Source organism: Lagenorhynchus albirostris, chromosome 8, assembly GCF_949774975.1.
Source record: "Lagenorhynchus albirostris chromosome 8, mLagAlb1.1, whole genome shotgun sequence".
Classification (NCBI taxonomy): domain Eukaryota; kingdom Metazoa; phylum Chordata; class Mammalia; order Artiodactyla; family Delphinidae; genus Lagenorhynchus; species Lagenorhynchus albirostris.
The window spans coordinates 1,466,437-1,493,226 of NC_083102.1; the positions used below are offsets into that span (position 1 = coordinate 1,466,437).

The following is a 26,790-nucleotide window of genomic DNA, read 5'->3' on the forward strand; positions in this document are numbered from 1 at the left end:
TGGAGGCAGCAACTCGAGAGCCCCGACCCAGGTGCACTCCCTGGCAGCTGGTGCCCTCTCCCGTGCGCTTGCTGAGCTCACTAAGCAAGGCCAGGGTCAGCCCTGGGTGCAGGTGCAATCCCGCCCAAAGAAAGCCTTTCGGCCTGTTTATGCTCAGGCCCGTGCTGACCCGGCGGAATCCGGGGTCCACTCTCTTCTCCCTTCTGTCCCCTGGTAGGAGGGCTGTGTGGCAGCGACCCCTCACTCATGCCCTCTAGCCCTCTACCCTGTGCCACCTGCGACATTCCCTTCCCCTCCAAGGTGATCCTGCCGGAACCTGGACCACCAGCGCCCAGAAGAGTGAACCTAATGCACCGGCCTGCAGAGGCCTCTCCTCTGCCCTCAGAGGAAAAGGAAGGGAGTCTTCAGAGCCAGCAACTTTGCTACGCTCATTGGCGGTAGGGTGTTCCAAGTTTGGGGGAAGCCCGCGCTGACAGCCGCTCGGGGCGCCTGGGGTGGGGTGGGGTGGGTGTGAGGTCCGTCGGGGTGTCCCTCGGCCTCAGGACAGTCCTGGATCTGCAGCCCCTTAATGGAGCTGATCTGTGACTTGTTGATTTCCCCTGAGCAAATAAGGCTTTGATGCAGTCCCAGCAAGAGTGGTTAGCTGATGAATTGACAAAAACTAATCAGCTTTATTGGGAAACAGGTTAAGGGCACGGGCGTGTCAATAATTCTCAGCCTGACCCCCTCATCCATTAACCGAGGCAGGCTGATTAGAGTAAGAAGACCCTCTCGCATTTTGCACAGAAATTGCTTTCATAAACTCACCATTATTAGCAGTCGATGCGAGCAGCTAATTTAGAGAAGACATCCCAGGCACGTCACATCTATCATCCGGGTTTATGTATCATTATCTCATTTACAGAATGTCGCAGTATAATATGTGTTTTTGGCAACAGGCTTGGCAGCGCCCGGGCTGCGCCGCTCTTTTTAGCAGCACAGCGGAGACCTCCTCGCCTCCTTCCCCACCACCGGGCCCGGAAATGCCCCCATGAGGGCCGGAGCCGGAGAGCGCTTCCCGGGCGGGCAGCGAGAACTGGGGTCCTTCCCACACCCACGTGCGCCCCTCCCAACGCGCACCTCCAGACGCGTGCACCCCGCGCACGCCGCCCCAGCTGCGCCCGGCTCGCTGGCCCGCGGGGCCCTGGCGCGCGGCCCGACCGAAGAATTTGCTCCAGCCTGGGAGCCGCGGGGTGCGAGTTCGCCGTTATGCCCGGCATCCCTTCCTCGGGGCTCGGGCGGCGGCGCAGGTGGCCCGGGGCGGCCGCTCCCCTGCGCCTGGGGGGCGCGGTCCCGGCATCCCTCTCAGGCCTCGGCCGGCTGGGTCGCAGAGGCCCCGGGCCTGTGCGACAGCCCGCCGGCCCGGAAGGCCCCTCTCCGCCCTCCCGGGCTCCCGGGATGGCGGGTCTGACCTTTCCCTCCCCCGGCGGCGGCGGCGGCGGCGGCGGCGGCGGCACCGCGGCCTAGATGCGCCTGGCAGACCGGAGTGGGCCACCTGTTCCTCCGGCTAATTAGTTTAATGTAGGGGGCCTAGCGTCACCGGGTGCGCGCCTCTTGCAGCGACAGACGGCGGCGGGGCCGAGGACCCAATCCAGCCTTTCAATGGAATTTCCCAGATGGGCCGAGGGGAGGCCAGGCGGGTCACCAGGGGCCCTTTAACGAGTTCATTAGCCAAATTATCTTGCCCGCAGCACAGGGCCCGGGAGACTGGGGGAAGGGAGCTAGCGCGGAGCGGTTCCGCGGGCCTCTCTCCCCCCTGGTCTCGGCGGAGGTGAGGGGGCGAGATGCTGAGTGCAGGGAAGGGGAGAAAAGCCCCAGCCCAGCGGGCATCGGCGAAAGGGAGGCGGACCATCCTCTGTTGTTTAGCAGCAGACACACCACCTCCCTGCCACTGTTAGGTTCCACAGGTGGGAGCCCGGCCGGGTCAAAGGCCAAGTGGGAAGAAGTGTTATTAGATGCATCCAATGAAGAGACTATAATGTCATAAGGAACGTGACTGACCGGGCTATGGTGTGAGGCCCGACTGCAGGACTTGAGGCCAGAGCCTGGCCTCTTTGCTGTGAGTTCTGGAGCAAAGTGCCTTGATTTCTCAGAGCCTTAGTTTGCCCGTCTATAAGATGGGGGCATGGGTGTGATTTCCACAGTTACAATGACTAGGAGGGGACTCTTAGAAGGTGCATTGAAACAATACCATGAGCACTTGGACGTCCCGGCAGGAGCACAGCTCGAAAATCGGCCTCGCCACCCCTGCCCCACCGCACTTCCAGCTCTTCCCAGGGCCCCAGGCTCCTCGTGGGTGAAACAGCCCCTGTTCACACGGTGCAGCAGGGCAGGGAGTCGCCTTCTGCCCAGCTGACCACATCCCACCCAACCCCACTTAGGAAACCTGGGTGTAGGTGTGATGGGGAGAGAGGCTGCCCTGGGAAAGGCGGAGGAAGCCCAGGGATGGCGTTTCTGGCAAACCAGCCGCCTCCTGTTTGCAAATACAAACACCCCCCCCCCAAATCCACCCCAAGTCTGAGATCCGTCCTGGGGCCTTGAGTGTGCACCTGCGGGCAGGGGCTGGGGCCAGGCTGAAAGAGATGAACTTGACCCAGACACCATTTGCCCATCTTGAGGCATATCCCCCAGCTCTGGGAAGTCATGTCAGGTGGAGATCCAGTCTCTCTGTCTCTGTCTCTGTCTCTGTCTCTCTGTCTCTGTCTCTCTGTCTCTCTCTGTCTCTGTCTCTCTGTCTCTGTCTCTCTGTCTCTCTCTGTCTCTCTCTGTCTCTGTCTCTCTGTCTCTCTCTGTCTCTCTCTGTCTCTGTCTCTGTCTCTGTCTCTCTGTCTCTGTCTCTGTCTCTCTGTCTCTGTCTCTCTCTGTCTCTCTGTCTCTCTCTGTCTCTCTCTGTCTCTGTCTCTGTCTCTCCCCCCCCCCCCCCGCAGCCTCAGCTACTGCCACCTCAGCAACTACTAAACACACCATTAGCAACAACTTCCTGCCATTATCCACCATGGATTTGGACATTAGCGCGCTACTACCCAGCCATAATTTCGAGTCAGAGCGCACTAAAAAGTTCACACACTGAAGCATTAAAACGCCCCCAAGCAACGTCTTCCGTGTATTTGTGCTTCTCCCCTGTGCTGTCATCCTCACCCCCACCCCCACCCCCACCCCCACCCCGCCTGCGGGTCAGCAGCCACCGTTCAGGCTGGAGTGGAGCCAGCCCGCGTAGGTCTGACCTCCTAGCGGCCAGAGCTCCTGGCTCGGACTCTGCAACCCTCTCCTCCGGCCGTGGAGGGGGTGCCGAGGGTGGGGAGGTGTGGCCGAGCACCTGGGGCCACAGGGCTGCCCGAACACCTTAGAAGGTGGGTCCTCGATGACCAGACACATTCCCCTGGGAGATGGGAAAGCCGGGATCTCCCAAAGCAGATAAACATCGTTCTCAGTCTTAAATTATCGAGGCGCAAGACTCACTCACAGAGAACTGTAGGTCCCCGTTAGCGATGGTTTGGAGAGGGGTCCTGTGGGCCTCTGCATTCTGAAAAAGCTGGCTTCGCAGGTGCACGCACTACATACCTTGTTTCCGATAACAGCTTGAAGTACAGGCCACTGTGTGAACCTGCAATTAAATTACTTAATTTAAATCCTCTGGCAAAAATATAGTCTTCTGGGGAAGTCTCTGTTGAGGGCTGTTTTCCCCCAATGTGATTAAAGGGACTCCAATGAACTTCCCCCCACCCCACGTTCCCGAATTCTTGGGGAGAAATTTGTTTCCCTTTGTAACCCAGGAAGTTCGAATTTGTGCCGCAGAAAGGCTGGAAACGCTCTCCTTCCCTGGGTCAGAAGGAAACCTGCAGGGGAATGGGGACCGTCTCCTCCCGGGGGCCAAACGCTGAGCGGGGCACCGCCAGGCCTGTCCCTTGCCTTTGGTGTCCCGGGAAGCTGGGAAGCGGCCCAAGGTCCGAGGGTAACGCAGATATTTCTGTATTTGGAGGAAATTTCCAGAAATAGAAGGCCCGTAGCTTGCCGGATTGTTGGAATGTTACGAATTTAAATCCCGCAGCCTTCCCCGACCTCTTAGCAAGCCCTCGGCAATGAGCCCCTGATCTGAGGCTGGGTCAGGTGGAGAGGGCCAGACCCGCGACCCCGGGACGCCCGGAGGTGGGCCCGGTTCCGGTCCAGGCCCCGGGCGACACGAAGCCGGGTGCGCAGGGCGAGGCCGGGCAGCGGGGCCGCGGGATAAAGCGGCAGCCCGTCCTGCAGGTCCCACCTCGGGGTGGAGTGCGTCCGTGGGCTCCCACGTTTTCCAGGCCCTTTAAAAGGCCGAGCGCCCCCGGGTCAGGGAGGAGGTCAGCAGATCAAAGGGCGGCGCTAACTACGAGGTTCCTTTGGCCCTCGGGGCTCTGCTGCTGGGGGGCGGGGGACACCTGCGCGGACCCGCCCCTCCCCCGCGCTCGCCTTCCGGTGACCCCAGCCCCCTCCCCCCGCGCCCGCGTCCCCAGGCCCGGCGCGGTCCCCGAGTGTCTCTCCCGCGGTTTCCTTCCTCGCTCTCCCGCCTCGCTACAGAGCTACTTCCCCAGCCGCAGACCCGAGGGTCCCTACACCAGCATCTTCGCAGAGTAATTCGAGTGTCCCGGTTCGAATCCCATCGCCACCGCAAGTTTGGGTCCTGCCCTCAGGCACGTTACCTAGCATACCACGCCTGTTTCCTGAAGGAAACCCCGAGAGGTTAAATTGAAGTTTAGCTGAGTTCATCCGGGGGTGGGGGGAAGGCATGGTTTCAGCAGGACGGGCTAAATCACCCGCACCGGCCCTGGTGTCAGTTCTGGAAACCTCAAGCTCTGGGAGGGTGGGGTGTACGAAGTGGTCACCAGGGAAAGTCCTCTTCCAGCCTGTGTTCCAGGGCCAGCGGTCCAGAGTCGCCTTCATGCTGGGTGCTCCGTTGTGCCTGCCCCACTTCATGAGAAAGGAAGCAATCCGTAAACGATGAAGAAAGATGCTGCCTCCCATCATCTGAATATGTGACTATATAGGGTTTATCCCAACTCCGTATACATAATTCCAGACATGGATGAAAACAGCTCTTTCTTTTGCAAATGTTTGTAAAAACCACCAGTTCTCCTCTCTAAGGAGTGGGAGAAAGGGTAGTGCAGGCAGTGTTCAGTATCTAAAGGAAGGCCCTATGGAAAGAGAAAGGGATGCATTGGCGGGAGGGAAGGGACCGGATGGGAGCCAGCTACATGAAAGGGGCACCAGGCCCTCAATGCTGCTTTGCTTGGGAGCTGGAGAGTTCTCCCCGGTGTCCTGGGGCTGGATGCTGTCCCCGGGCACCTGGAGACTGAGGCTGGGAGCAGCCCTCAGACCAGACCTTTGATCTCTCGCTGCGGCCCTTCCCAAGACCAAGCCCTGCTCCTGTCTGCCCAAAACCTGCTTCAAAGCCAGCTGGGCTGGATCAATACAGATGCTGGAGACAGGAAGAGCCCTGGTGTGCTCAGCTTCACACACCATAAACCACACAAAGACCCCAAGCTTCCGAGACCTCTTCCCCTCTCTCTCCCTCTCTCTTCCCCTCTCTCTCCCTCTCTCTTCCCGTACAACTTCACAGACACCTCCAATATGTCTTCCCTAATTCTTAACATAAACAGGGTATCTGATCATTTTGCAGTCATTCAGCACTGCAGGGTCCATTTTGTCTAACCCCGACTTTTCGAGACAAAGAAAGAGATCCATGAAGATAAGGAAGCTGCTGCCTCTGCAGCCTCACTGCACTTAGAGGCGGCCAGGACCTGGACCAGGGCGGGCGGGCTGAGTCCACTTCGGATCCGGCACCTGGGCCCTCAGGTGCTGTGGACTGGGGGGTAATCAGATGACCCTGCCTGAGCTGGGGCCCACCTGTGGACGACGTCCACTCTGTGTGTACAGGAAGTGTTATTCTCAGCTGGCCCAGGCAGAGTAGAAGCATGGGGGAGGGGGAGATTCTGAGGAGTTGGGGAGCATACTTGCTGTAGAACAAAAACATGGTAAAGTGAGTTGCTCTGGGAGTTATAAAAAAAATAATTTTGTTGAGGAAGATGGGGTGACTTATGAAGTCTAGACTGCACACCCCCACCACCAACTAAACTAGCCCCGGCAGGGGTTATTTCAGGTAGGAGAGACAGGCGTCAGGCTCTCCAAGATCCACCTTGGGAAATTTACTTTGCACTCCTTCCCCTGCCCCAACCTCCTACATCATTGCCTTCAGAACCAGCAGACGGAGGAGGGGGAGGGGATGAGACACGGGAGAGGCAGCCGGCCTCCGAGCTCACCCCCATCAGAGGAGGGGGCCACGTTTGCTTGCTCTCTCGGAGAGGTAGAGTGGCAACAAAGACACTGTTACCCTTTCTCGAAGGGTGAAGGTCTCCTGTCCCAGAACAGGTGGCTAAGCTCAGGTATCTTTGTAAAACCCTCCTTCTGCAGAGGGAACAGACAGGATGGGGAACAGGGCTGGGGATACCGGGAACACTGAGGGCAGCAGGTGGGAACGGGGAGGCTCCTGCAGTCAGACCTGACCTCATTCCAAACTCTGAGGCTTAACAGTTTGCGGGCATGAGAGTCTCAACCTCTTTGAATCTGCACCCTGTGAAATAGAGATTTCATCTGGTATCATAGGGAGGATTAAGGAAGATAATTCTAGAAAGCTCATGGCACATAGTAGGTGTTCAAGAGATGTGAGTGTACCCCTCTTTCCACTCAGAGACAGAAGGACTGCATTTTTACCACCACAAAGACATAAGAAAGACAAGAGATATGAGAGACAAGACAAACACCATGTAAGTGCTGTTATTTCTATTTACAAGTTAATATTGGATTTTGCAAAGCTATATAACATTTATTCCATTTGCTGTCACTTCTCCACTGCTATCCTCCTAATCTTCCAAGTAGTCCTGTGAGTCTCGGAACTACACTGTTACAATGAAAAAGAAACACTGCTTACCCACAGAATCACTGCAATCCACTCTCACCTGGGTAAAAAAAGCCTTTTGAAGGGAAATGACTTGTTCCCTCTTGTGGCAACCTGACCTGCTAATTTTAAAGTTTACCTGGCCCTGTTTTGTTTTTTTTTCCCTTGGTCCTCTGCCCCTCCCACAGCCCCCTTCCTGTCCTTTATTCACCTCTCACCTGCACGGGAAGCCAGGCTTCCAGAACCCGAGCTCCTTCTCGAATTCTCACATCTGTCTGGGGAAGATAACTAGGTCTAACGGAGGTATTGACAAAGACCGGTGTTGGTGGCCTCTGGGCTCCTTGACCTGCGCGTCCATTCTTTCTGCTTCAAAAAGCCTTTGGAAGTGCTTTTACTGTAAATATTTGAAGTGTGAGTATGGGGCGGAGGTGAAGTCTGGATTCTCATCCCACTCCCTTGCTCAGACAAGGGAAGCCCTTTCCTCCAATTTTCCAGGAGCTGCAGGCAGCAGAGAGCCTGCATTTTCCAGCCTGGGGCCTGGGGCTAGCAGGATCAGTGACCGGCCTCGGCTGACTCCCGCCCGGCTGGGCTTCCCAGGGCCCAGATGGGTGCAGTCTCCTGCCTGCCCACGGGCCGGTGTCCCTCGGCAGAGGAAGAGCTCTGTAATCGAGGTCCTGCTCCATGGCGGGTGGACGACGTCTCCAAGCCGACCTGGGTCCTGCAGGCCGCTCGCACCAAACTCTCACCTTGACCGGGAGGACTGAAGGCGCGGGCTTGTGGAAGGCAAGCTCGCGCTCGGGTACACGTATGCCTCACTCCCCCACAAACAACACCTGCAACGCACAGAACTTCCCCGGAAAGGTGAGGGGGCTGGCGACAGGGACACAAACCCCTCGGGCGCAGGGCTTGGGGACCAGAACGGTCTTCGCTGAGCTGCCTGCACTGAACAGAGCGGCTCGACCTGGAAGCAGCGTGGGCTCTCCTTGCAGAAGTGGACACACTCAAGCGCCGGCGAGGAGGAGGGAGAGGACGCACGCTGCTGGCTCTAGGTGACACGAACTCAGACCCGGACAGCGTGTGTCGCGAGCTGGACTCCGGCCGGGGGGCGCACACGGACCCCGGGGGTTGCCAGCCCCCGCCGCCCGCTCAGCGGCCGCAGGAGGGCGAGCAGGCACCCCAGGTTGCGCCTCCGAGTCTTCCAACCCCTGTCTCGGTCCCCGCCCCGCCTTCGCGGTTCGGCACCCTGGGCTGTTTAGGACCCCGCGGCGCAGGGGCGGGGCGGCGGGCGACCGGGACGGTGACAGGTGCGCCACTCGGCCAATGGCGGGGCCTGAGCCCCTCCCCAAGCCCCCGCCGAGCGCGCCAATCGGCGGCCGCGCTGCGCTTCAAGTGCGCGGAGGGGCGCGGGTCCCCAGCCCGGCGCCAGCGGCCTCGGCGCGGTCGCCTGCGGGCTGCAGCGCTGAGCCGGGCTCTCGGCCCCGGCGCGCCGAGCACTCGCGTGGGAGTTTGTGCGAGAGCGAGTGAACGCGGCCCGGGGCGGGGCCCGCACGGAGGAGGCGCCCGGACCATGGTCACCCTCGGCTGAGTTTCCGGCGGCGACTTTGATTACTGGCAAATAATCATAACAATACCGAGCCCCGGGGCTGGCCGCCGCCACGGAAAGACTCCGCGGGCCGGCACGCGGGCGCGCCACGCACCTCCCCGCGCTGATCGCCAACCCCTAACGAGCCGATGGAAAAATCCAAAAATTTCCGCATCGACGCGCTGCTGGCCGTGGACCCCCCGCGAGCGGCCTCGGCGCAGACCGCGCCGCTGGCCCTGGTCACGTCGCTTGCGGCCGCCGCAGCTGGCCCCGGGGGCGGCGGCGGCGGCGGCGGCGGGGCGAGCGGCGGCTGCAGCCCCGCGTCCTCGGAGCCGCCCGCGGCGCCCGCCGACCGCCTGCGCGCCGAGAGCCCGTCGCCACCGCGCCTGCTGGCCGCGCACTGCGCGCTGCTGCCCAAACCGGGCTTCCTGGGCGCCGGCGGCGCGGGCGGCGGGGCGGGCGGAGGCGGAGGCGGGCCCGGGGGGCCCCACCACCACGCGCACCCCGGCGCCGCCGCCGCCGCTGCCGCTGCAGCTGCCGCCGCCGCCGCCGCCGCGGGGGGTCTGGCGCTGGGGCTGCACCCGGGGGGCGCGCAGGGCGGCGCAGGCCTCCCGGCGCAGGCGGCGCTCTACGGCCACCCGGTCTACGGCTACTCGGCGGCGGCGGCGGCGGCCGCGCTGGCCGGGCAGCACCCGGCGCTCTCCTACTCGTACCCGCAGGTGCAGGGCGCGCACCCCGCGCACCCCGCCGACCCCATCAAGCTGGGCGCCGGCACCTTTCAGTTGGACCAGTGGCTGCGGGCGTCCACCGCGGGCATGATCCTGCCCAAGATGCCGGACTTTAACTGTGAGTACTGCGCAGCCCCCGAGCCTGCGGAGGGAGGAGGAAACGGGGGAGGGGAGTGCTGGCAGAAGGTTCTCCCGTGCGTCCTCCTCCACCTGGCACCTCCTTCTGCTGGTTCTCTGCTCCGAGCGAGCTGTGGGAGCGCCGCGAGGCCGCCTCGGCTCTGCCCGGGGCCTCGGAGGACTCGCGCGGGCTGCGCGATGTGGGATTGTTAGCGAATGATTAAAATACCCACGCGCGGACCTTGCTTCGCTTCCTCTCTTAATGGGAAGGGGCAGCTGGAGGTGTGAGACTAAAACCTAATGATTAACCGGCAGGCTAGAGGAGAAGGAAGTGGTGGGGGAAGGCGAGCCGAGGAGCGCCCTGGAGTCAGGTGTGCCTGGGAATCGGGGGCCACCGAAACCAGGGGTTTATCCTCAGGGAAACGGACGTGACTTCGGTCCCGCATTCTGGGTTCTGGAGAGAACCCCTGTCCCTCCCAGGAGAGGGAGCGCTCCCAGAGTTAGCGAAGGAGAAATGAGCTTCAAGAGGCTCAGGGACGTAAGGCAGGGGCCCCGGGCGACCTCCTGGCCCTTTGCGGGGCTCTCTGCCCGCCTCTGGAAGGGCGCTGGGTCCGGGGTGCGATGCCCAGGAGGCGGGTGGCCTGACTTGAACAGAGAGATGGCACGCTCCGGAAGGCCGAGAGATGCGCCCTCCTTCAGGGGCTCTAAGCTGCAGGTGCCCGCCTCCGAATTCAGGGCGCCCAGCACAGCGCGCACCCTCCCCAAGACCGCAGCGCGGGAGGGCTGGCCATCTCCAACGCGAGAGCCGCCCAGCTGTGGGCGGCGTGCTCGCCACCCAGGCGGGACACCTGGCCGAGGCCTGGGCCTCTCTCGGGCTTTCCTGGCGCGCGCGCGCGGGCGGGCGGGCGGGCGGGCGCGCGGGAGTGGAGCTCCAGAGATTCTGGATCTCAGGTCCGCTCGCTCCACCCGGGCACCACTCAGAGGAAGATGCTTGAGGCTTAACGATTTCAGCCGCCAAACACCCAAACAAAGAGACCCGATTGTTTCCGTCTGAATGGATTTGTTTAGACTGGGGAGACGCAGGCACGGGAAGGGAAAAAAAGCAAAAAAGAAAACAGAAATAAACACTTGCCAGAATTCAGATTCCTCTGCTAGAAGCTAGGGTCGTGACTAAACAGAGAAAAGCCAGGATCCCAGGAGGCTGGAGAAGTCACAGCCGGGTGAGAAAATCCCAGCATGTGAGCTGTCTGCCCGTGGCCACCCCAGGCTGCTCCCGGCTCAGCTCCCAGAAGGCCCTAATGGCCACCCATCCCTTCCGTTGGAGTCACCCCTCCCGACCCCAGGCAAAGAAGAGGGCAAGCTTGCTCTCACTTCTGTGGCTTCAGGCATATCTGAGCTCCTGATCTGGGGTCAGCCAAACCCAAGGCCCCCTTCCAGGCCTGGCCTCAGAGCCCAGCAAAGCCCTTCTGATGGAATGCCACGCCACGCATCTTTTATTGTGACCTGCATCTCCCAGAGCCTGGCAGGCTTAGTCTCCCACCGATGGGGCGGGGGGGCAGGCAGCGGTGATCTCCACACAGGCCTCCCCTGGGCTCTGGGTTCCCTGGCCACCCGGCTGTTTTCCCCGGCCTGCGTGGAGCCCAGGATTGCCCAGAAAACCGACTAAAGCCACATCCCTTTGCCAACACACTTAGTCCATCTCTTATTCCTAATCTCGACCCAGAGTGAGCTAATTAAAACCCAGCCAGCTTTAAGTTCAGAAAAAGAATCTGAACACCGAATCCTGAAGGGCAGCAACAGGTGACCGTGCCAGACGGGGCTCTGAGAGTCCCTCCTCTGGTCGCTGGGAACCTGTTTGGTTTCCTTTAATTGGTGTCTCAGCCATCAGATGGCATTTCCCAAATGGTCCCTTCAGAGCCAGTGTTTTAATTAAAGTTCTAATGTATTGTCAAGTTGGGAATTCGGGGCCTTGTTTAACTAAAGCGGGGGGCGTGGGCCTTCCCATAAAGCAAATTGCCCATCCCATGGGAGCCTGAGCTCGTCCTGCCCGGGGCTGGCCTCTTTTCTTTCCTTTCCTTTCTTTTATTGTCTAACACTTGTCAGGCTCCTGGGAAATCAAGGGAAGTCTCGCTTTGAGGTCATAAAATTCTCTGTGATGTAACCGTGTGAAATTATGTAAATAAAGCCCAGAGACCTCCGTGAACACGTAGAAAGCCGGATCCCCCTGTGCCTAGGCCTTTAATTTGCGTAATGAGAATTGTCCTGAAAGGCTTCCAATCTCCCAAGGCTCTGCCCCTCTGGACCCTGGGCAGGCGTTGTCAATAAAACATTTTACATGCGGGAGAGCCTCTGATGAATACACATATTTAGGACCAGAATTTGGTCCTTTTCTTCCCTTCCTCCCTTCCTTCCTTCCTTCTTTCCTTCCTTCCTTCCTTCCTCAGCTTTTCCCCTTTTCTCCTATTCCTTTTGTACCTCAGGAGGTGGCGGTGGGAATCCTGCACCACTTCTTCGCTGGGCAGGAAGAAGTAGGAAGTGATTCCGGTGGCCTGTGTGGATTGGGCCTGAGTTGGGGAAGGTGCCGGGAGGAGTGGGGAGGAGGGGGTCCCTGGGCCTCTGCTACTTGCCTTTCTGTCCACCTGCTTTCTACCAACGCCCACCCAGGTGGAGAGGACGTGCCTGGGTGATAGGCTCTCTTTAATCAGGACACCCGGGCCCCGCCTGGGATGAAAAGACTTGGCCCCTCTAAACCCAAACCGTCTGGGCCCACCTGGCTGAGGGGTCCTGGGCTCCAGGGCTTCCTTGGGGAGGGGCGCTGACACTAAAGAAAGAGCAGCGACCCTGCAGGGCCGGCGAGCAGCGGGCCGTGGACTGACCCGGGCTCACGAGCCTCTCCCACCGCAGCCCAGGCGCAGTCCAGCCTCCTGGGGAAGTGCCGCCGGCCACGCACCGCCTTCACCAGCCAGCAGCTGCTCGAGCTGGAGCATCAGTTCAAGCTGAACAAGTACCTGTCGCGGCCCAAACGCTTCGAGGTGGCCACCTCCCTGATGCTCACCGAGACCCAGGTGCGCCGCCGCGCCGCCCTCTGCGCGGCCTGGCCTCCCAGGGCCACTGCCGCCTCTGCTCTCTTGACCCTCGGCCTTCCTGGGCACCTGGAGCTGTGCCCATTTGACCTTTAGGGTGTGGATTAACATCCCAGCCAGGGTTCCCGTCTGCCCCCAGGGTTCCTATACTGGCACCCAGAGGTCTGATACAGCTGGTTCTGTTGGGCCCAGGAATTTGCACCCCCCATTCTGAAGCAGGTGGTCCCCAGGCCACATGAGAGAGATTTCACTCCAGAAAAAGAGGAGGGAACATCTTGAGATTTACAGACAGGTACCCCAGCAGCCCTGGCCCTTCGCACACCTCGGTGCTGGGGTGGGAGGTAGGGGTCTTCGTCTGAGCTTCATCAGAGCCCCCAGCCGGTCTTTGGGTTTTGCGGACGCGCAGGGTGGGGAGCGCCGTCCCCCTGGAGCTTCCGAGTCCTCCAATGGGAGCCCCACGCCCGGGCCTGGTGATGGAGGCGCGCGCACGGCGGGTGCGGGTGCAGGAGCCCGGGGACTCGGCGGGGACGGAGGTGGCAGGTTTCTTACGCCGCTTGTGCCCGCAGGTGAAGATCTGGTTCCAGAACCGGCGGATGAAGTGGAAGCGCAGCAAAAAGGCCAAAGAGCAGGCAGCGCAGGAGGCCGAGAAGCAGAAGGGCGGCGCGGGCGCGGGCAAAGGCGGCGGCGCCGGGGACCAAGGCGACGAGGAGCTGCTGGGGCCGCCGGCGCCCGGGGACAAGGGCAGCGGACGCCGCCTGCGGGACTTGAGGGACAGTGACCCCGAGGAGGAGGACGACGACGACGACGAGGACCATTTCCCCTACAGCAACGGCGCTAGCACGCACGCCGCCTCCTCTGACTGCTCCTCCGGGGCCGACTCGCCTGCCCCGCGGTCCGGCGGGCCCGGCCACCAGCCCCCGCCCCAGTAGGAGCCCCGCGGCCGGCGGGTGGCGTCCGGCCCGGATGCTGCGACCCCTCCCATGCCCCCCAGGGCCGCCCCCCAGGCCCGCGAGCGGAGGCGGCCCGGCCCTGGCGGCTGCTGCCCTTGTGGGCCCCAGCAGCTGCCCTTGTGGGCCCCAGCAGCCGTCTGCTCTTCAAGGGACGGAAAGAGGGAGGCCCAGCAGGTTCAAACTTGATCTCTGGTTCTTTTTCGTTTAATTTGGTTTGCGCTGGGGGGAGGTGTTTCCGAGAAGAACTGAGCGCTCATCGGGGGAGGCTCCCGGTTCCCCTCCTGCCGAGTGGAGAAGGCGGAAACCTACAGTGTTAAACCACCTCCGAGACTTGAAACCTCTGGACACGCCGTTCTTCTGAGTGCTCAGAAAAGAAAAAATGTTTTGTGCTTATGTATCTTGGGGGGAGGGGGAGGGATTTATGCCATGAGCGTCCAAACTGCTGGAAGTCCCAAAACTGTATTGTCTTTATTTTTGTATATTGTATTTATAAATATATATATAAAGAAATGTCTACTTACGCATGCTAAATTATCATTTAGCTTCTCCCATCGCCCACGATGGAATGTAAAATAAATTGGTTTTTTTACTGGGTGAGAGCGCAAATCTTTTGAGGGGAGTTGTGAAAGCGGGGTTTACTATTTTTGTCGTTGAAATGATGGGCTGTATTCCTCAACTGACAGCAGAAGGTGAAAATCAGAATCGCGGGTGTCCGGACCGCCACCTCTCTGGGCCCCGAGGCCGGTGAGGAACTTGATTCCGGCTGCTGGGGAGTCGCAGGTACGAAGTGTCGGTAAAAATACCGAGGCCAGGTGTCAGCGCGCGTCCGCGTGCCGGCTCACATCTGTCCCGGATGCGAGGATCTCCAAGGAGTAACTTTGGACGCCATGTACTTATTTTCCTCTTTCTCTGAGGATCTTCTTGCATCGCCGGCGCTCCAGAAGCGGAAACACACTATTTGAATGTTTCAGAAAACAAGCTCCAAACCACCAGACTTCACTGGTCTCTGGGGTCCGTGCGGCCCGGGGCGCTGCTCGCGCGCCTTTTCCGCATTGCCTCGCGTGGCGCGGCGCTTCTCTTTCTCGTCGGCCCTGGCGTCTCTCCCGAAAAACCTTCTCGGGCCGGCCAGGACTGGTTTTCCTGGATCTGGGCAAACGTCCGCGAGGACAGCACTGGGCGACTGGAGCGCTCCAGCCGGGCCGCGATGGCTGTGGGTTAATAAGGTTCGGCAGCGCGCGCCATCCATCACCCGGGCCGAGCCGGGCCTTCACCCTGTGCTGCACGCATGCCGGGCTCGCCCTCCGCGCGGCTCCCCTTCCCCCACCGCTGACGCGCGGGCCTCTCCTGGGCCTGGAGGAAATAGGTGAGCCAGGGACACTGCTTCTTCCTCCTTCCCTCGTGGCTTCCTCCTTCCTTCTGTTTTTCACTCTTTCTCACCAGCAACTGGGCCGGGGTGCGCCCCTCCCCCTCCCCTCCTCTCCCCCCTCCCCCCTGCTCTCGCCCCCTCGTCTCCCCCTCCTCCCAGCTGATAAATGAGTTCAGATGGGCCTGGAGTTTCATTTGGGTGATTACCGCGCAGGCGAGCGGGGCCACTCCTCGACTTCAGGGCCAGGGTGAGATTAATATCCTCTCTGGCAGCTCATTATCACCCCGGGCTCCTTCCATAAAGTCCAACCTCAGCCAAGCCCGGGGGCACGGCGCTGCTGGGAGCCTGGGCAGGAGCTGCTGTCGGGCGCGGGCGGCAGGGCGCGGGCCTGGCCGCCTCCGGGTCCAAAGGTGCTTTGGGGGGACGCGGACCTGGTTTGCAACTGGTGGGAGAGCCCCAGAGCCCGAGGAAAGGGGTGGGAAAATTAGAGAGAGGGGATGGGGAGGGGGAGAGGAGAAAGACAGATGCCTTTGGGGGTTGAAAAAAATCTGCAATCCGTGTGTATCTCGTTTTAATTTCTACCACATTGGGGAAGTTCAGCCTGAAGCCATCTCTGCCCCGGCTGGCTCCACATCTGAGGGTTATTCCCCGCCGTCCCCCTGCTCGGCTGGCCCAGCGTCAGCGCCCCTACCTCAACACTGGGCCCCCCGGGGACCGGCGGCGGCTGAGGAGGGGGTGTAGCGTCCGACCTGGAAGCTGGGGCGCCGCCGGCCTCGGCGGAGGGTCCGTCCCTCCGCCCCAAGGTGCAGACCCTCCTGAACCCGGGAATCGTTCGCTCCCTCGGCGACAAGGGGCAGAGGCGCACTAAAGGAAGATAGAATGATTGTGACCCCCGCCCCCGTCCTCCAGCAGAGCGAGCCCGGGTTTGGTGCGGGGACTTGGCGGCCGGGAAGGCGGGACCCGCCCGCGGCCCCAGCGTCTCCAGCCAGCGGCTTAAGCGCGACGGAATTTATCTCGCTAATAAATTTAATGATCAATTCGTTCTTGTCACAGTAGCTCTTCCCCAAATCAATTATAGCAAATTTAAATATAATCACCGGCTCATCCTCACCCACTCCGGGCACAGCGAACAATTCATGCCGCATAATGAGCGGCCGCCAGCCCCGCCCCGCCCGCCCACCCGCGGTCCCCGCGCGGCGGGGAGGGAGCTCTGCCGCCTCGAGGACCGGGTTCCCAGGACCCGGAGCCAGGCCCACGCAGCCCAGCCCTGAGGGGGACGAAGCACTGTTTCCAGACCAGCCCAGGCTTGGCCCTCGGGCAGCGGCGCGGGCCTCCGGCGGTGAAGCCCCAGTGCCCGGCGGTCTCCCCGCTCTCCACCCGGCGGGGTGTGCCCTGCCGACCCGGCGGCGCCGGGACACCCAGACCCCAAAGCGAGGGCCGCGCCCAAAGCGGACCCGGCCCTCTGGGAACCCCGCCCGGCCCCCTGCCCACCCCGGGAGCCACCCTCGGCGCGGGTTCTCTTCACCTCAATGGGGGAGTCCTCCGTTCTCAGAAAGGGTACCTTGTCGTGTGCCAAGGTCTCCAGCGTGTGCGAAGAAAATGTGGTTAAAGACCTTCCTGTGAGGAAGAGACCAATCTATCGGTGCCCTCCAGGCCACAGTCCAGGGATCACCTGTCCAGCCCTCGCAGAGCTCTGGCCCAGGGTCCGAGGGCCCTGACCAGACGCCTTAAGGCTTGGCGTCTGAAGAGTGCAGAAACGCCTAGAACGTAGACGAAATGGGCCTGTTCCTTTCGCGGTTGGCCTTCCTGCACCTTGTATCCAGGCGGAAGTCAGCCTGGAAAGATCCGCGGGAAAGACTTTCTATGACAGCAAAAGCAAAAACAGGCAAATGGGATTATGTCAGCATTTAACACTCCTGCGCAGCAAAGGGAACAATCAACACGATGAAAGGCTACCTGGGAAGGGAGAAAGTATTTGCAACTCAAACATCTGATAAGGGATTAATATCCGAAATATATAAAGAACTACAATTCAACAACAACAAAAATCCATCCAGTTAAAAATAGGCAAAGGAATTGAATAGACATTTCTCTGGAGAAGACGTACAAATGGTCCACAAGCACATGAAAAGATCCTTAGCATCACTAACCATTAGGCAGATACAAATCACAACCACAATGAGCTAGCACCTCCCACCTATCAGGACAGCTGTTACGAAAACAAAAACAAAACCGAAGATAACAAGTGTAGGGACTGGAAAATAGTGCAGCCACTATGGAAAATAGTATGGAGGGTCCTCAAAACAAACAAACAACAAAAACAGAATTATCATATGACCCAGCGACCCTACTTCCGGGTGTATATCCAAAAGAACTGAAAAGGAGCCGGAAGAGATATTTGCACAGCCGTGCTCATTGCAGCATGATTCACAATAAGCCAAAATGGGATACATACGTGCAAACAGTGGAATAGTATTCAGCCTTTAAAAAGAAGGAAATTCTGACACCTGCTACAACAGGGCTAAGCCTTGAGGACATAATGATCAGTGAAATAAGCAAGTCACAAAAAGGCAAATGCTGCATAATTCTACTTACATGTGGCATCTAAAATAGTCAAATTCTTAGAGGCAGCACATAGAAGGGAGGTTGCCAGGGTCTGGGAGGAGGGGGAAAAGGGGAGATGTTTAATGGGGTGGGAGTTTCAGTTTTGCAAGATGAAAAAATTCTAGAGAGCTGTTGCCCAACAATATGTATACAGTTAACGCTAAGGTGATTAAAACGAGGACACACCTTCTTACCTTCCTCCCTCCATTCCTCCCTCCCTCCTCCTCCTCCGCTTCTTCCCTCTCCCCTTCCCTCCCCCCTCTCTCCCTCCCTCCTACTGAAAGGGCAGACTTGCTGTAGAACATCCAACTCCCGGAGAAGGCTTAGGAAGGGAGCATCTGGCCCCCAGGCCGCCGCGGACCTGAGCGGGCGCGGAGTTTGCGGGTCAGACGCTGCCGCCCCTCGCGGTGTGGGGAGCCCGGCCCGCTCCGGGCTGGCTCGACGAGCACCTCCAGGTCTGCGGGTTAACTGACCCCTGCGGCCTCCCCTGCGCTCCCACGCCCCCGCCAGACCCCAGGCCGACCCGCGCTCCGGGGGTGGCGGGCGCCGCGGGGAGGGGCCTGCGGGGGGGTTCCCGCAGGACGTGGGCGCCCCCCACCCCATATCAAAGTCCTGCGGTGCCCTGTGTGTCCCTCAATAAAACTAATCCCTTTGGAGGAGTGACTCAGCCGAGAACGCTGCAGTGTCCCAGACTACAAGGCAAATATGTTTTTCAGATTTGGTTTTTATGGTCGGATTAAAGTTTATTTTCCATAATAGGGCACCTAATAAAACTCATAAAGCCGGGTCGGGGCTCCAGCTGGTGGCCTCATTTAACACTTTCACTTCGTAAATCACTTTACGACGTGCCAGGTGCGTCCCAAACTGGACGCCAACGAGAACCAGACCCCCGCCGCCGTGCCCAGCACACACAGGCAGGCGCGCACACACACACACACACACGCACACGCACACACGCACACGCGCACACGCGCGCGCACACGCACGCGCACGCAGGCACACACATGCACACACGCACACGTCCCGCGGCCGGCCTCCGGGTCTGGGCCGGGGTCCGGCCGAGCCGGTCCCGGGCTGGCGGGTCACCCATCCAGGGTTCGCGGCCCGGCCCCCTCCCCTCCCGCACCCCGAGCCGGGGGTGGGGTGGGGGGTGGGGGGGGGACCCTGGCGAGAAGGCGGGGTCCGGAGGCGGGCGGAGTGGGGCGTGGGGAGGGGTCTCCCGCGCTCCCCCCACCCGCCGGCCCCGCGCCGACCCTGCATTCCGCGGCCGCGCACCTGGCCGCCCCGAGTGTACACAAGGTGCCGGACAATGTGCGGCTCCCCGGGCCATTGTCCGCGGCGCTGGGCGGGACAAAGGTGCCCCCCGGCCAGCGGCCGCGGCGAGGGGCGGCGGCGCGGTTTACCCAGCTGGGGGAGGAACAAAGGGCCGCCGCCTTATCGCGGCCGGCGGGCGGGGCGGGGCGGGGGCGCGGGGTCAGGCCGGGGGCGCGGGGGAGGGCCGCCCGCCAGCCCGAGGGGTCGCCGCGGCCCCGTCGCAGCGCCGCTGCCGCCCGGGGGCGTCCCTGCCTCTCGGCCCGGGCCTCGGGAAGGCGCGCCCGGAATGCCCCACGGGGATCCCGGGGGCAGGAGGTGAAGGCGGCTCGGTTCGCGGTGGTTTGTGCTCCGAGATGATCCGGTTCTGTTACAATGCGGGTGGTTTTCGTATGGGGTCACCTTTCCATTAACAGCCTTGCTTCCAAGCATGTTTTCTTCTGTGCTGAAACAGCATCTTGAAAAAGGATAAACAGGAAGAGTCAGAGTCTTCCTGGCTCAGGAGCTTGCGAGGAGAGAATGACCCGCTCTCCCTTGTCCGTCCTGGGGGACAGGCCAGGTGTCCCTCTGGGGCCGGTCCTTCTAAGGAGACGCGCACACCTAAGGTTCTTAAAACAGAGACACCAACTCTGTGAAGCTTGCCGTTGATGTTTTAAATAGATAAATCTGTAAAGGGAATGTAAGTTGTGTCTGTTTCTTTCCCCCCGTGGGTCTGCAACCAGGCTTATTACCTTTCACCACCCTGCTCCATCCATCCTGGTGATTATTTATTCCCAGGTGCGTGGGGGGGTCATCAGATTCCCACCCACGTGCCCTGGGATCAGGCACCTGTGTGACACTGCAGCCCTTTCACCCATGAAAGAGATAATAGCCAACTCAAAATCCATCCACCATGCATTCATTCAGCCAGCTGTTTTAGAATAGCTGCTCTCTGCTGGACACTGTTCTGAGCACCAGGGTGCATGCGTGAATAAAACAGACAAAAATCTCCGTCCTCCTGGAGTTACATAGTAGTGGGAAGATGAAGACAAGACTAACAGACACTATATATGTGCCTTACCTAGTGTAAAACGTCCATGAATCCATGAGGTTAGGTGTCAGGTAAAGTAAGAGTGAAGGAGGAAAGAGGTCTACAGCCTGAACACAGTCCTCACTGGACGGCCCGTCATTCTCAGCATCACCTGGGATGCAGGACTTTGACCTTCTGGTGCATGATGGGAATGTGAGAAATCGGGTTGTAGCTGCCTGCCTTTAAAGGGGTTGGAGGATAAGAATTAGAGACCTCTAAGAACTGTAGAGGGGACTTCCCTTGTGGTCCAGGGGTTAAGAATCTGTCTGCCAATGCAGGGGACCTAGGTTCAATCCCCGACCAGGGAATTAAGATCCCACATGCCACGGGCCAACTAAGCCCGAGAGCCACAACTAGAGAGCCCATGCACCACAACTAGAAAGACGCCCATGCACCGCAACAAAAGATCCCACGTGTCGCAACTAAGACCCGATGAGGCCAAAAATAAAAATAAATAAATATTTTTTAAAAACACAAAAACTGTAGAGTCCAAGTGATCAAATATTCACAGTGTTCCTAAACCTGTTGGTAGAATAAATATTCCAGAAAACAGATGCACGTGTGCATGGTGGAAGTGGGAATTTGGGGACAGAAATAGATTACATGTATGATTTTTTTCTTCCTTCCTTTCTTTCTTTCCACTGAGATATAATTGACATAAAGCATTATGTCAGTACCTTATAATACATAATTGTATTAGTTTTAGGTGTACAGTGATTTCTTAATTTTCATAATTCAGGCATTTAAGACCACTCTGGAAAATAAAAGAGAAAACGGAAGCTTTCACATAAAAGGTTCACTGCCAGTGTTAGAGAATCCGACCCCGGGCACAGAAGCTCACGGAGCCATGAGGGCTGGGAGTAGGCCGCGCCGCCTTCCTGCACTTCAGGTGCCCTGTGCACCTGCCTGGGGCTTGGGTGCCTTCCCTTCACGCACAGGGCATCCCGTCTCCACGTACCTGCACAGGCCGTTCTTCCCACCAGACTCACGTCCCCCTCATTTCCTGAGTCCCGTCCCTTCTCCCAGGCCTGTCACCTCCCCCCCAATGTTCTGTGCCCAGAGCAGAGGGCTGTGGAGAAGGGCAGGGACCCCAGAGCGTGGGCTTGCATCCCGCCTCACCTAGTGTGTGCCCGTGTCCCCTTCTGTAGAAGGGGGACCGGGTCAGTCCCGGTCTCCCAGGGAGAGAGGAAGCTTGGGCAGCTGAGCGTGTGCCAGGCCCCACATACAGACTCAGGAACAGTTCTGCAAACCAACGTCCTCGCAGCTCTTGGTCTCCACACCCACAAGGCACAGGGGGCACCCTGGGTCCACGCGCTCCAGTGAGGGTCCTCGAAGTTGAAGTTCCAGGCTAATCTGGGAAAGAGATGTGGTGGGTAGGGGTGTGAGGGTGGGGAGGAAGGCTTTGTAAAGACTCCTTGGGACTCACAGGAACCCAGGAATAAGAGCCAGGGTGAGAGTGCGTGGGTGAGATCCTGGCACTTACGGACTGGGAGGTGTGGGACAAGTGACTTGACCTCTCTGTGCCCCACGGTCCTCTGTCAAGTGGGGAACGGCAGCCCCTGTTTCGCAGGGCGGCTGTCGAGAAGCACACAGCGCAGGAGGGAAGGGCCGAGGGCCGCCCCAGAGGAGGTTCCGCCATGTCAGCCCCTCCCACACAGGGCCCGTGGTGTCCCCACTCTCCACTCGCTGCCCTCCTGGACTTGCCTGCTGGAGGCTCGTGGACCCAGGGCCACCCTGTGTCCACACCGGCATGATCACTTCTCTTGGGGACTCCTGCAGAACAGAGAGAGAGAGACAGAGACAGAGACAGACACAGAGAAGGAGAGAGAGCGCGAGAGCCATCAGCTTCCCGTGAACCTGCCTCTCTGGCCAGCCTGGAGCCCTGGAGCCCAGCCTCCTTTTGAGCCATGAGGCGTTTGCAAGTGGGGTGCGCCTGGAGCCTTGAAAACGGCCTGTCCGCCTGCTGCGCTGGAGAGGCACGGGCGAGTTGGGTAGATGCGGGCGACACGCAGGTTGACCGCAGCCACGAGAAAGTCCCAGAGTCCCAGCGGAATCGCCAGCCCACAGAAAGATGAGCTGATGGCTGTTGTCGCAGGTCACTGCGTCTGGGGGGCTGCTTACACAGAAAAAGCCAGCTGATCCAGTACGTACTACGCGCGCAGCTCAACCTTCCAAACCATGGCCGCACAAAGAGCTCCGCGAGCTCCCGCCACTACCTGCTACCTGGACCCACAGCTGCCTGATCTACGTGATACTTACTGAGTAAGGCTGCTGTGCCCGACACAGTACCAGGCTCTGGGCAGAAAACAGAGAACGGCAGAGCCATGCTCCCCGTGACGTGGGCCTCAGGCTGGAGCCAGTTGGAGGCAAGATGCCCAGGAGGGTACCCAGGAGTGAGCAGCGCCCTGGAGATGTCCACAGACCGCCGTGCCTGTCGGTAACCGTGGGGTCTTAATTCTCACCGCCGTGGGCTGTGCCCGCTGGCCTGTTAGCTGCTTCAGTGCAAGGGCCGTGTAGGCTATTGTATCAATCAGGACCCGGCCGGCTGCACGCGGCAGGAGAGCCAAAGGAACAGTGGCTTTCACGGGCAGAAATTCATTTCATCTCCTGTAAACCCGGGCTGCCAGCGGCTGGTCTGGTGGCCCCGTGACCCCCAGGGGCCACGGCCCTTTATCTCGTGGCTTTTCCTCTGTGGTTCAAGGTGGGGCTTGGGCTCCACATTCCGACCAACACGACCAAGGGCAGGTGTGTGTGTGTCCTCCCCAGGGGTTCAGTGGGGCCCCTTTGCTCACATCCCACTGGCGAGAAGTCTCTCTCTCTCTCTTTTGTTAATCTGGCTGAGCTGTGTGGCTTGTGGGATCTCAGTTCCCCGACCAGGGGTGGAACCTGGGCCCTGGCAGTGAGAGTGTTGAGTCCTAGCCACTGGGCCACCAGGGAACTCCCGGGTGAGAAGTCGTAACACGGCCATGCTAAGCTTCGCCAGAGGTTGGAAAGTGAGTCTTTATTTCCATTTGTCCACAGGCCTCGCTAAAAATTGGGGTTCTATTCCGAGGGAGGATGGGGCATGACTGGAGGACAGCTAACTCTGCCCTGGGTATTTGTTTGATTCTTTGTGTGTGTGTGTGTGTGTGTGTGTGTGTGTGTGTGTGTGTGTGGCAAAAAAACACATAATAGTTATCATTTTAACCATTCGTAAGTGCACAATTCAGTCGCATCAAATGCATACAGTATTGTGTACCAACACCTGTATCTATTCCCCAAATGTCGCATCACCTCTGTCCCCATTAAACACTAACCCCCTTCCCCCTCCCCTGGGGAACCTCTACTTTCCAGTTCTGTGAATTTGCCTGTTCTAAGTATGTTTTGGTCCTTTTGTGCACTTCCCACTGTATCCAGTATAGAGACGAGCACATCAAAGGGCTCCAGTAAATTAAGCTGGTTTTTCCCACTTCAGCAAAGGTACCGCTCTCCTCCCAGGCGTTTGAACCAAAGGCTCAGGGTCACACTCTGCTTCCTCTCGTCCTCCTGGCCCAGCTCCCCTGCGGCCAAGGCTGCCCGCGGGACACACACGCTCCAGGGACCTGCCCCAGCACGCCACCTTTGCCATCTCTCCCCGACGCCCCAGGCTGCCCGTCCCAGGCGCCAGCATCTCTAGATGTGACTCAAGTACATGCTGCTGACTAGGACACCCCTCCCCGCAGCGGGAGCCTGAGGGCGAGGGAGCCAGCAGAGCAGCGGGAGGAGTCAGAGGCCAAACATCTCACTTTGAAAAGTAAAACCAGGGCCCCAAAAAATGTAAGTTCTCTACTGTACAGCACGAGGAACTATACTCAGCATTATGTAACAACCTCTAAGGGAAAAGAATCTGAACCTCTGTGTATGTATAACTGAATCGCTGTGCTGTGCGCATAAAACTTACACGGTATTGTAACTCTACTCCAATCAAAAAATTAAAAAAAAATTTCTCTGCTAAATTTAAAACGAGAAATTCAGAAATCCTTCCGGCTGCCTTGACCTATTTCCTTTATCGATTTTCACAGGTAAAGGAAACACCTGAATCGTCACACACTGCACTCTTGGTAGCTTTTCAAAATTGCTTGAAAAAACCAGGGGTGCTTGTGACCCTCCTGAGTCCCCGGCGGCGGCTCTGGGATCCTCCTGCCGGCGGCCCCTCCTAGGGTGGGCTGGGGGTCTCCTCGGGGCCATGGACGCGCCCCAGTGCCCCCATAGCGTGAGGCCTTCTCTCTCCTATCTTCATAAAACAAAGTAATTCGCTTTTAATGACTGCCGGTGTTTTCTTTCCCAGTTCTGTTTGAGCAGATAATGTGTCGGAGGCCGTCCCAGCAGGGTTAAACCACCGTGACCTTCATAATCAGAGAACAGAAATAAACGATGTTTACTCATAAATGTTACTGAGTCTCCGGTGCCCAGATGCCTCCTAATCACAGCGGGGGTGATAATATTTTCCTTTTATCAGGCCTCTCACTCACAGGTAACAAAGTGCTTTATTATCCCACCGTGCAGGTAGGGAGCCCTCGGTCGCACGGTTTCCCAACCCGGGACGCGCTTGGGGTCTCCCTGCTGGTGGCCCCATTGGGCCACCGGAAGAGTCGCTCCCCCGAGGGCCCCCCAGGCCTGGAGATCTGGGTGGCCAGAGGGTGGGCAGGGAGCAGAGGCCCCGTGAGTCCCCTCTGGGATCTCGACAGGCCCACTTGGCCTCTGCTGTCAGGGTACAAGTCAGTGGCCCAGGCCCCTCCAGGCCGGGCTGACCTTGCAGGGGGAAGTGGCCAGATCACTACTGACTCTCATGCGGGTTGTTTCCGCTGCCACTCGCTTCACAGAAGCCGGGCCAGGAGCTCAAGGGGGAGGCGGCTGGACCCCACTGGTGTCGGGGAGAAAGTGCAGGTCTGCACCGGCCTGAAACCCGGCTTCTTCCAGGCCCGAGTGGCCAAGCCTCCGTGCAGGGAGGACAAGGCCCAGAGGAGAGGTGACTGCACAGTGACACTCCACAAAGCACCCACCCCCGCCCCGGTCCCCAGTGGCACAGCCAGGCCACTCACGAGTCCAGGGAGTGTGGGCCTCACTCCAGCTGCCCTGTACTGCGCTGCGTGGACAGACCAAGGGCACATGGCACGAAACAGCAAGCCCAGCCCCAAAGTCCATCTTGTATTTTCGGCTTCTCTGTTTCACGGCTCTGGGGGGTGTTCGTGGTGGGGACGGCAGAGCCACTTTCCCAGGGCAGGCCCAGGGCAGGCCCGGGCCCTGCTGTCGGGCACCAGGCCAGGACGCCATGGCCTCTGCCGCTGATTTATCAGTTAGCCCCAGAGTAGCTAAAGTAGTAAAGCAGACGCTGGCTGCCCTATTAAATCTGATTTAGAAAACAGAGAGGTTTAAAAAATCTCATTGTCCATTTAAGTCAAAACGCATAAGGATGCTAACGACCACTCTGTGGGTCTGGCCGGCTAGCTTGGGACCAGATTGAAAAGTACTTCCTCCACCAGTCAGAAGTCTGAGGGCAAGGATAAAATAAATCTCAAATAATTACGTTGTATTTTCGATGAGTTAAGTAAGTGTGCTTTATGCCGTGGACATGTGAACTTGCTTCTCTGCACACAGTAAGCCCTGGATAAATACTTACTGGGAAATCTGTGTTTGTAACGCATTGTTTTTGCATCTCGTCTGGTAATTCTGCCCTTGGGCAGGTACATGTGTTCAGAGTTGGCTCTTTGTAGGAAATCAGAGCTTTGGCCAAGCCTGGGCAAAATTAAGTAATGACAGTAATAGAAATAATCTTAGCCCTCAGTTTTAAGGTGTGTAGGTGCCGGGCACCCTTGTACAAGCGCTGGACTCCTGGAGCTGGGCTGGCCTTCGGTGCCTTGGTTTCACCTTGTACTTTTTTGCAAGCTTTGTTCTCCTCTCATTAAGGATAATTTCCCCAGAGACAGTAAAAATGTCCTGGATTACCCATCAGCGTTTAAGAATTATAAAGTAGATACTAATTCAGACCTTCAGAATGATATTCACGGGAAATCATGGCTTGAGGAAGAAGGAGGCCTTCAGAGACCCCCTATTTGCACTTCAGGGGGAAGTAACCAGAGAGAGAGGTTCTGCTCTCAAACAATTAACAAGCACCTCCTTTTTCCAGACGGGAACCTACCCGGTGACTGACCCGGACACAGTGCCAGGTCCTCTGAAGGACACAAAGCTCATCATAGGTCGTAAGATCGCAGGTCCTAGAGTTAGAAGTGCCCTTACTCCTGCTGAGGTCAGGCTGTCAGCAAAGCTGCTAAGCACGCCTTCTTTGGCCAAGTTATTGATGCAAACGTGGGGGAAGGGGGAATGCCAAGCGCAGACAGGGACCCGGAGCTGCTGCTGGGAACCTTCCTGGGCCCGTTGGACAGACGGCGGGTCTGCGTCCCGGTACTGCTCACCCACGCCCATCGCCCACTGACCTCTCGGCAGCTGTGCCCTTGCGGGGACAAACCAGAACAGCTGGCCACACTGCCTACTCTTCTGAATGGACAGGATTAAGGACCCACGAGAAGAGACATGAGAGCAGTACGGACTGAAGTAGTTGTTAGTGAACTCATCCTGAGTTTAGAGAAACTACCGCTGTCACTCCAGGCACTCACAGACCTACTTGAACAATTAGAGAACCTCGATGGCAAATCCATTTTATAGGTAAGAGTACTTCAGAGATGCAGTGACTGCTGTGTGCTGGCAGCAGTGGCCGGGCCCGATGTGCTTGTCCCTTCTACACCTTGTGACTGACCAATGGGCAGGCCAACAAGAGCGTCCCCATCACCTAGTCGAAGCGGGACTGCTCAGGGACCGAGCAACAAAACTGCGCTACGAAACTCTACCCCACACCTGATTTACAGAAGCTCGGCCAGCGCAGCTGGGGCTCCCCTCCACCTGGCAGGGTCTCCTCCCGACAGGCAGGAGAATGGGTCGCCAACCTGGGAGCACGGGCCCCGCCCCAGCCCGAACCCCGCACAGGCTCTGCTGGGAACCAG

At 58.9% G+C, this 26,790-nt stretch overlaps 2 protein-coding genes and 1 long non-coding RNA gene across 3 annotated transcripts; 1 reads left to right on the forward strand and 2 right to left on the reverse strand.

Annotated features, from left to right (window-relative positions):
* The first annotated feature begins 8,370 nt into the window (after positions 1 to 8,370).
* On the forward strand, positions 8,371 to 13,530 carry MNX1 (motor neuron and pancreas homeobox 1). The gene is made up of 3 exons (XM_060155869.1): positions 8,371 to 9,392; positions 12,296 to 12,456; positions 13,041 to 13,530. The coding sequence occupies exons 1-3, from the start codon at positions 8,696 to 8,698 to the stop codon at positions 13,401 to 13,403; spliced, it is 1,221 nt and encodes a 406-aa protein (XP_060011852.1). The 5' UTR covers positions 8,371 to 8,695; the 3' UTR covers positions 13,404 to 13,530.
* A 1,900-nt stretch (positions 13,531 to 15,430) lies between these two features.
* On the reverse strand, positions 15,431 to 17,524 carry LOC132524045 (uncharacterized). The gene is made up of 3 exons (XR_009541783.1): positions 17,386 to 17,524; positions 16,316 to 16,651; positions 15,431 to 15,654 (listed from the first exon to the last, which is right to left on the reverse strand). It is a non-coding gene; the product is annotated as an uncharacterized LOC132524045 (long non-coding RNA).
* A 1,304-nt stretch (positions 17,525 to 18,828) lies between these two features.
* Positions 18,829 to 26,215, reverse strand: LOC132524943 (uncharacterized). The gene is made up of 6 exons (XM_060157543.1): positions 25,932 to 26,215; positions 25,413 to 25,528; positions 22,162 to 22,319; positions 21,258 to 21,547; positions 20,894 to 21,127; positions 18,829 to 19,162 (listed from the first exon to the last, which is right to left on the reverse strand). Exons 1-6 carry the CDS (start codon positions 26,213 to 26,215, stop codon positions 18,829 to 18,831), a joined length of 1,416 nt encoding a protein of 471 aa, XP_060013526.1.
* Positions 26,216 to 26,790: the final 575 nt, after the last annotated feature.

Bases quoted from the DNA above. Each gene is read 5' to 3' on its own strand.
- MNX1 (XM_060155869.1), top strand. From the start codon at position 8,696: ATGGAAAAATCCAAAAATTTCCGCATCGACGCGCTGCTGGCCGTGGAC. The intron at 9,393-12,295 runs GTGAGTACTGCG...CTCCCACCGCAG, and splicing joins CAAGATGCCGGACTTTAACT to CCCAGGCGCAGTCCAGCCTC. The intron at 12,457-13,040 runs GTGCGCCGCCGC...TTGTGCCCGCAG, and splicing joins TGATGCTCACCGAGACCCAG to GTGAAGATCTGGTTCCAGAA.
- LOC132524943 (XM_060157543.1), bottom strand. From the start codon at position 26,215: ATGGGCGTGGGTGAGCAGTACCGGGACGCAGACCCGCCGTCTGTCCAA. The intron at 22,320-25,412 runs GTAAGTATTTAT...TGCCGCGTGCAG, and splicing joins TTACAAACACAGATTTCCCA to CCGGCCGGGTCCTGATTGAT. The intron at 21,128-21,257 runs GTAAGTGCCAGG...TCTCTTTCCCAG, and splicing joins TGTCCCACACCTCCCAGTCC to ATTAGCCTGGAACTTCAACT.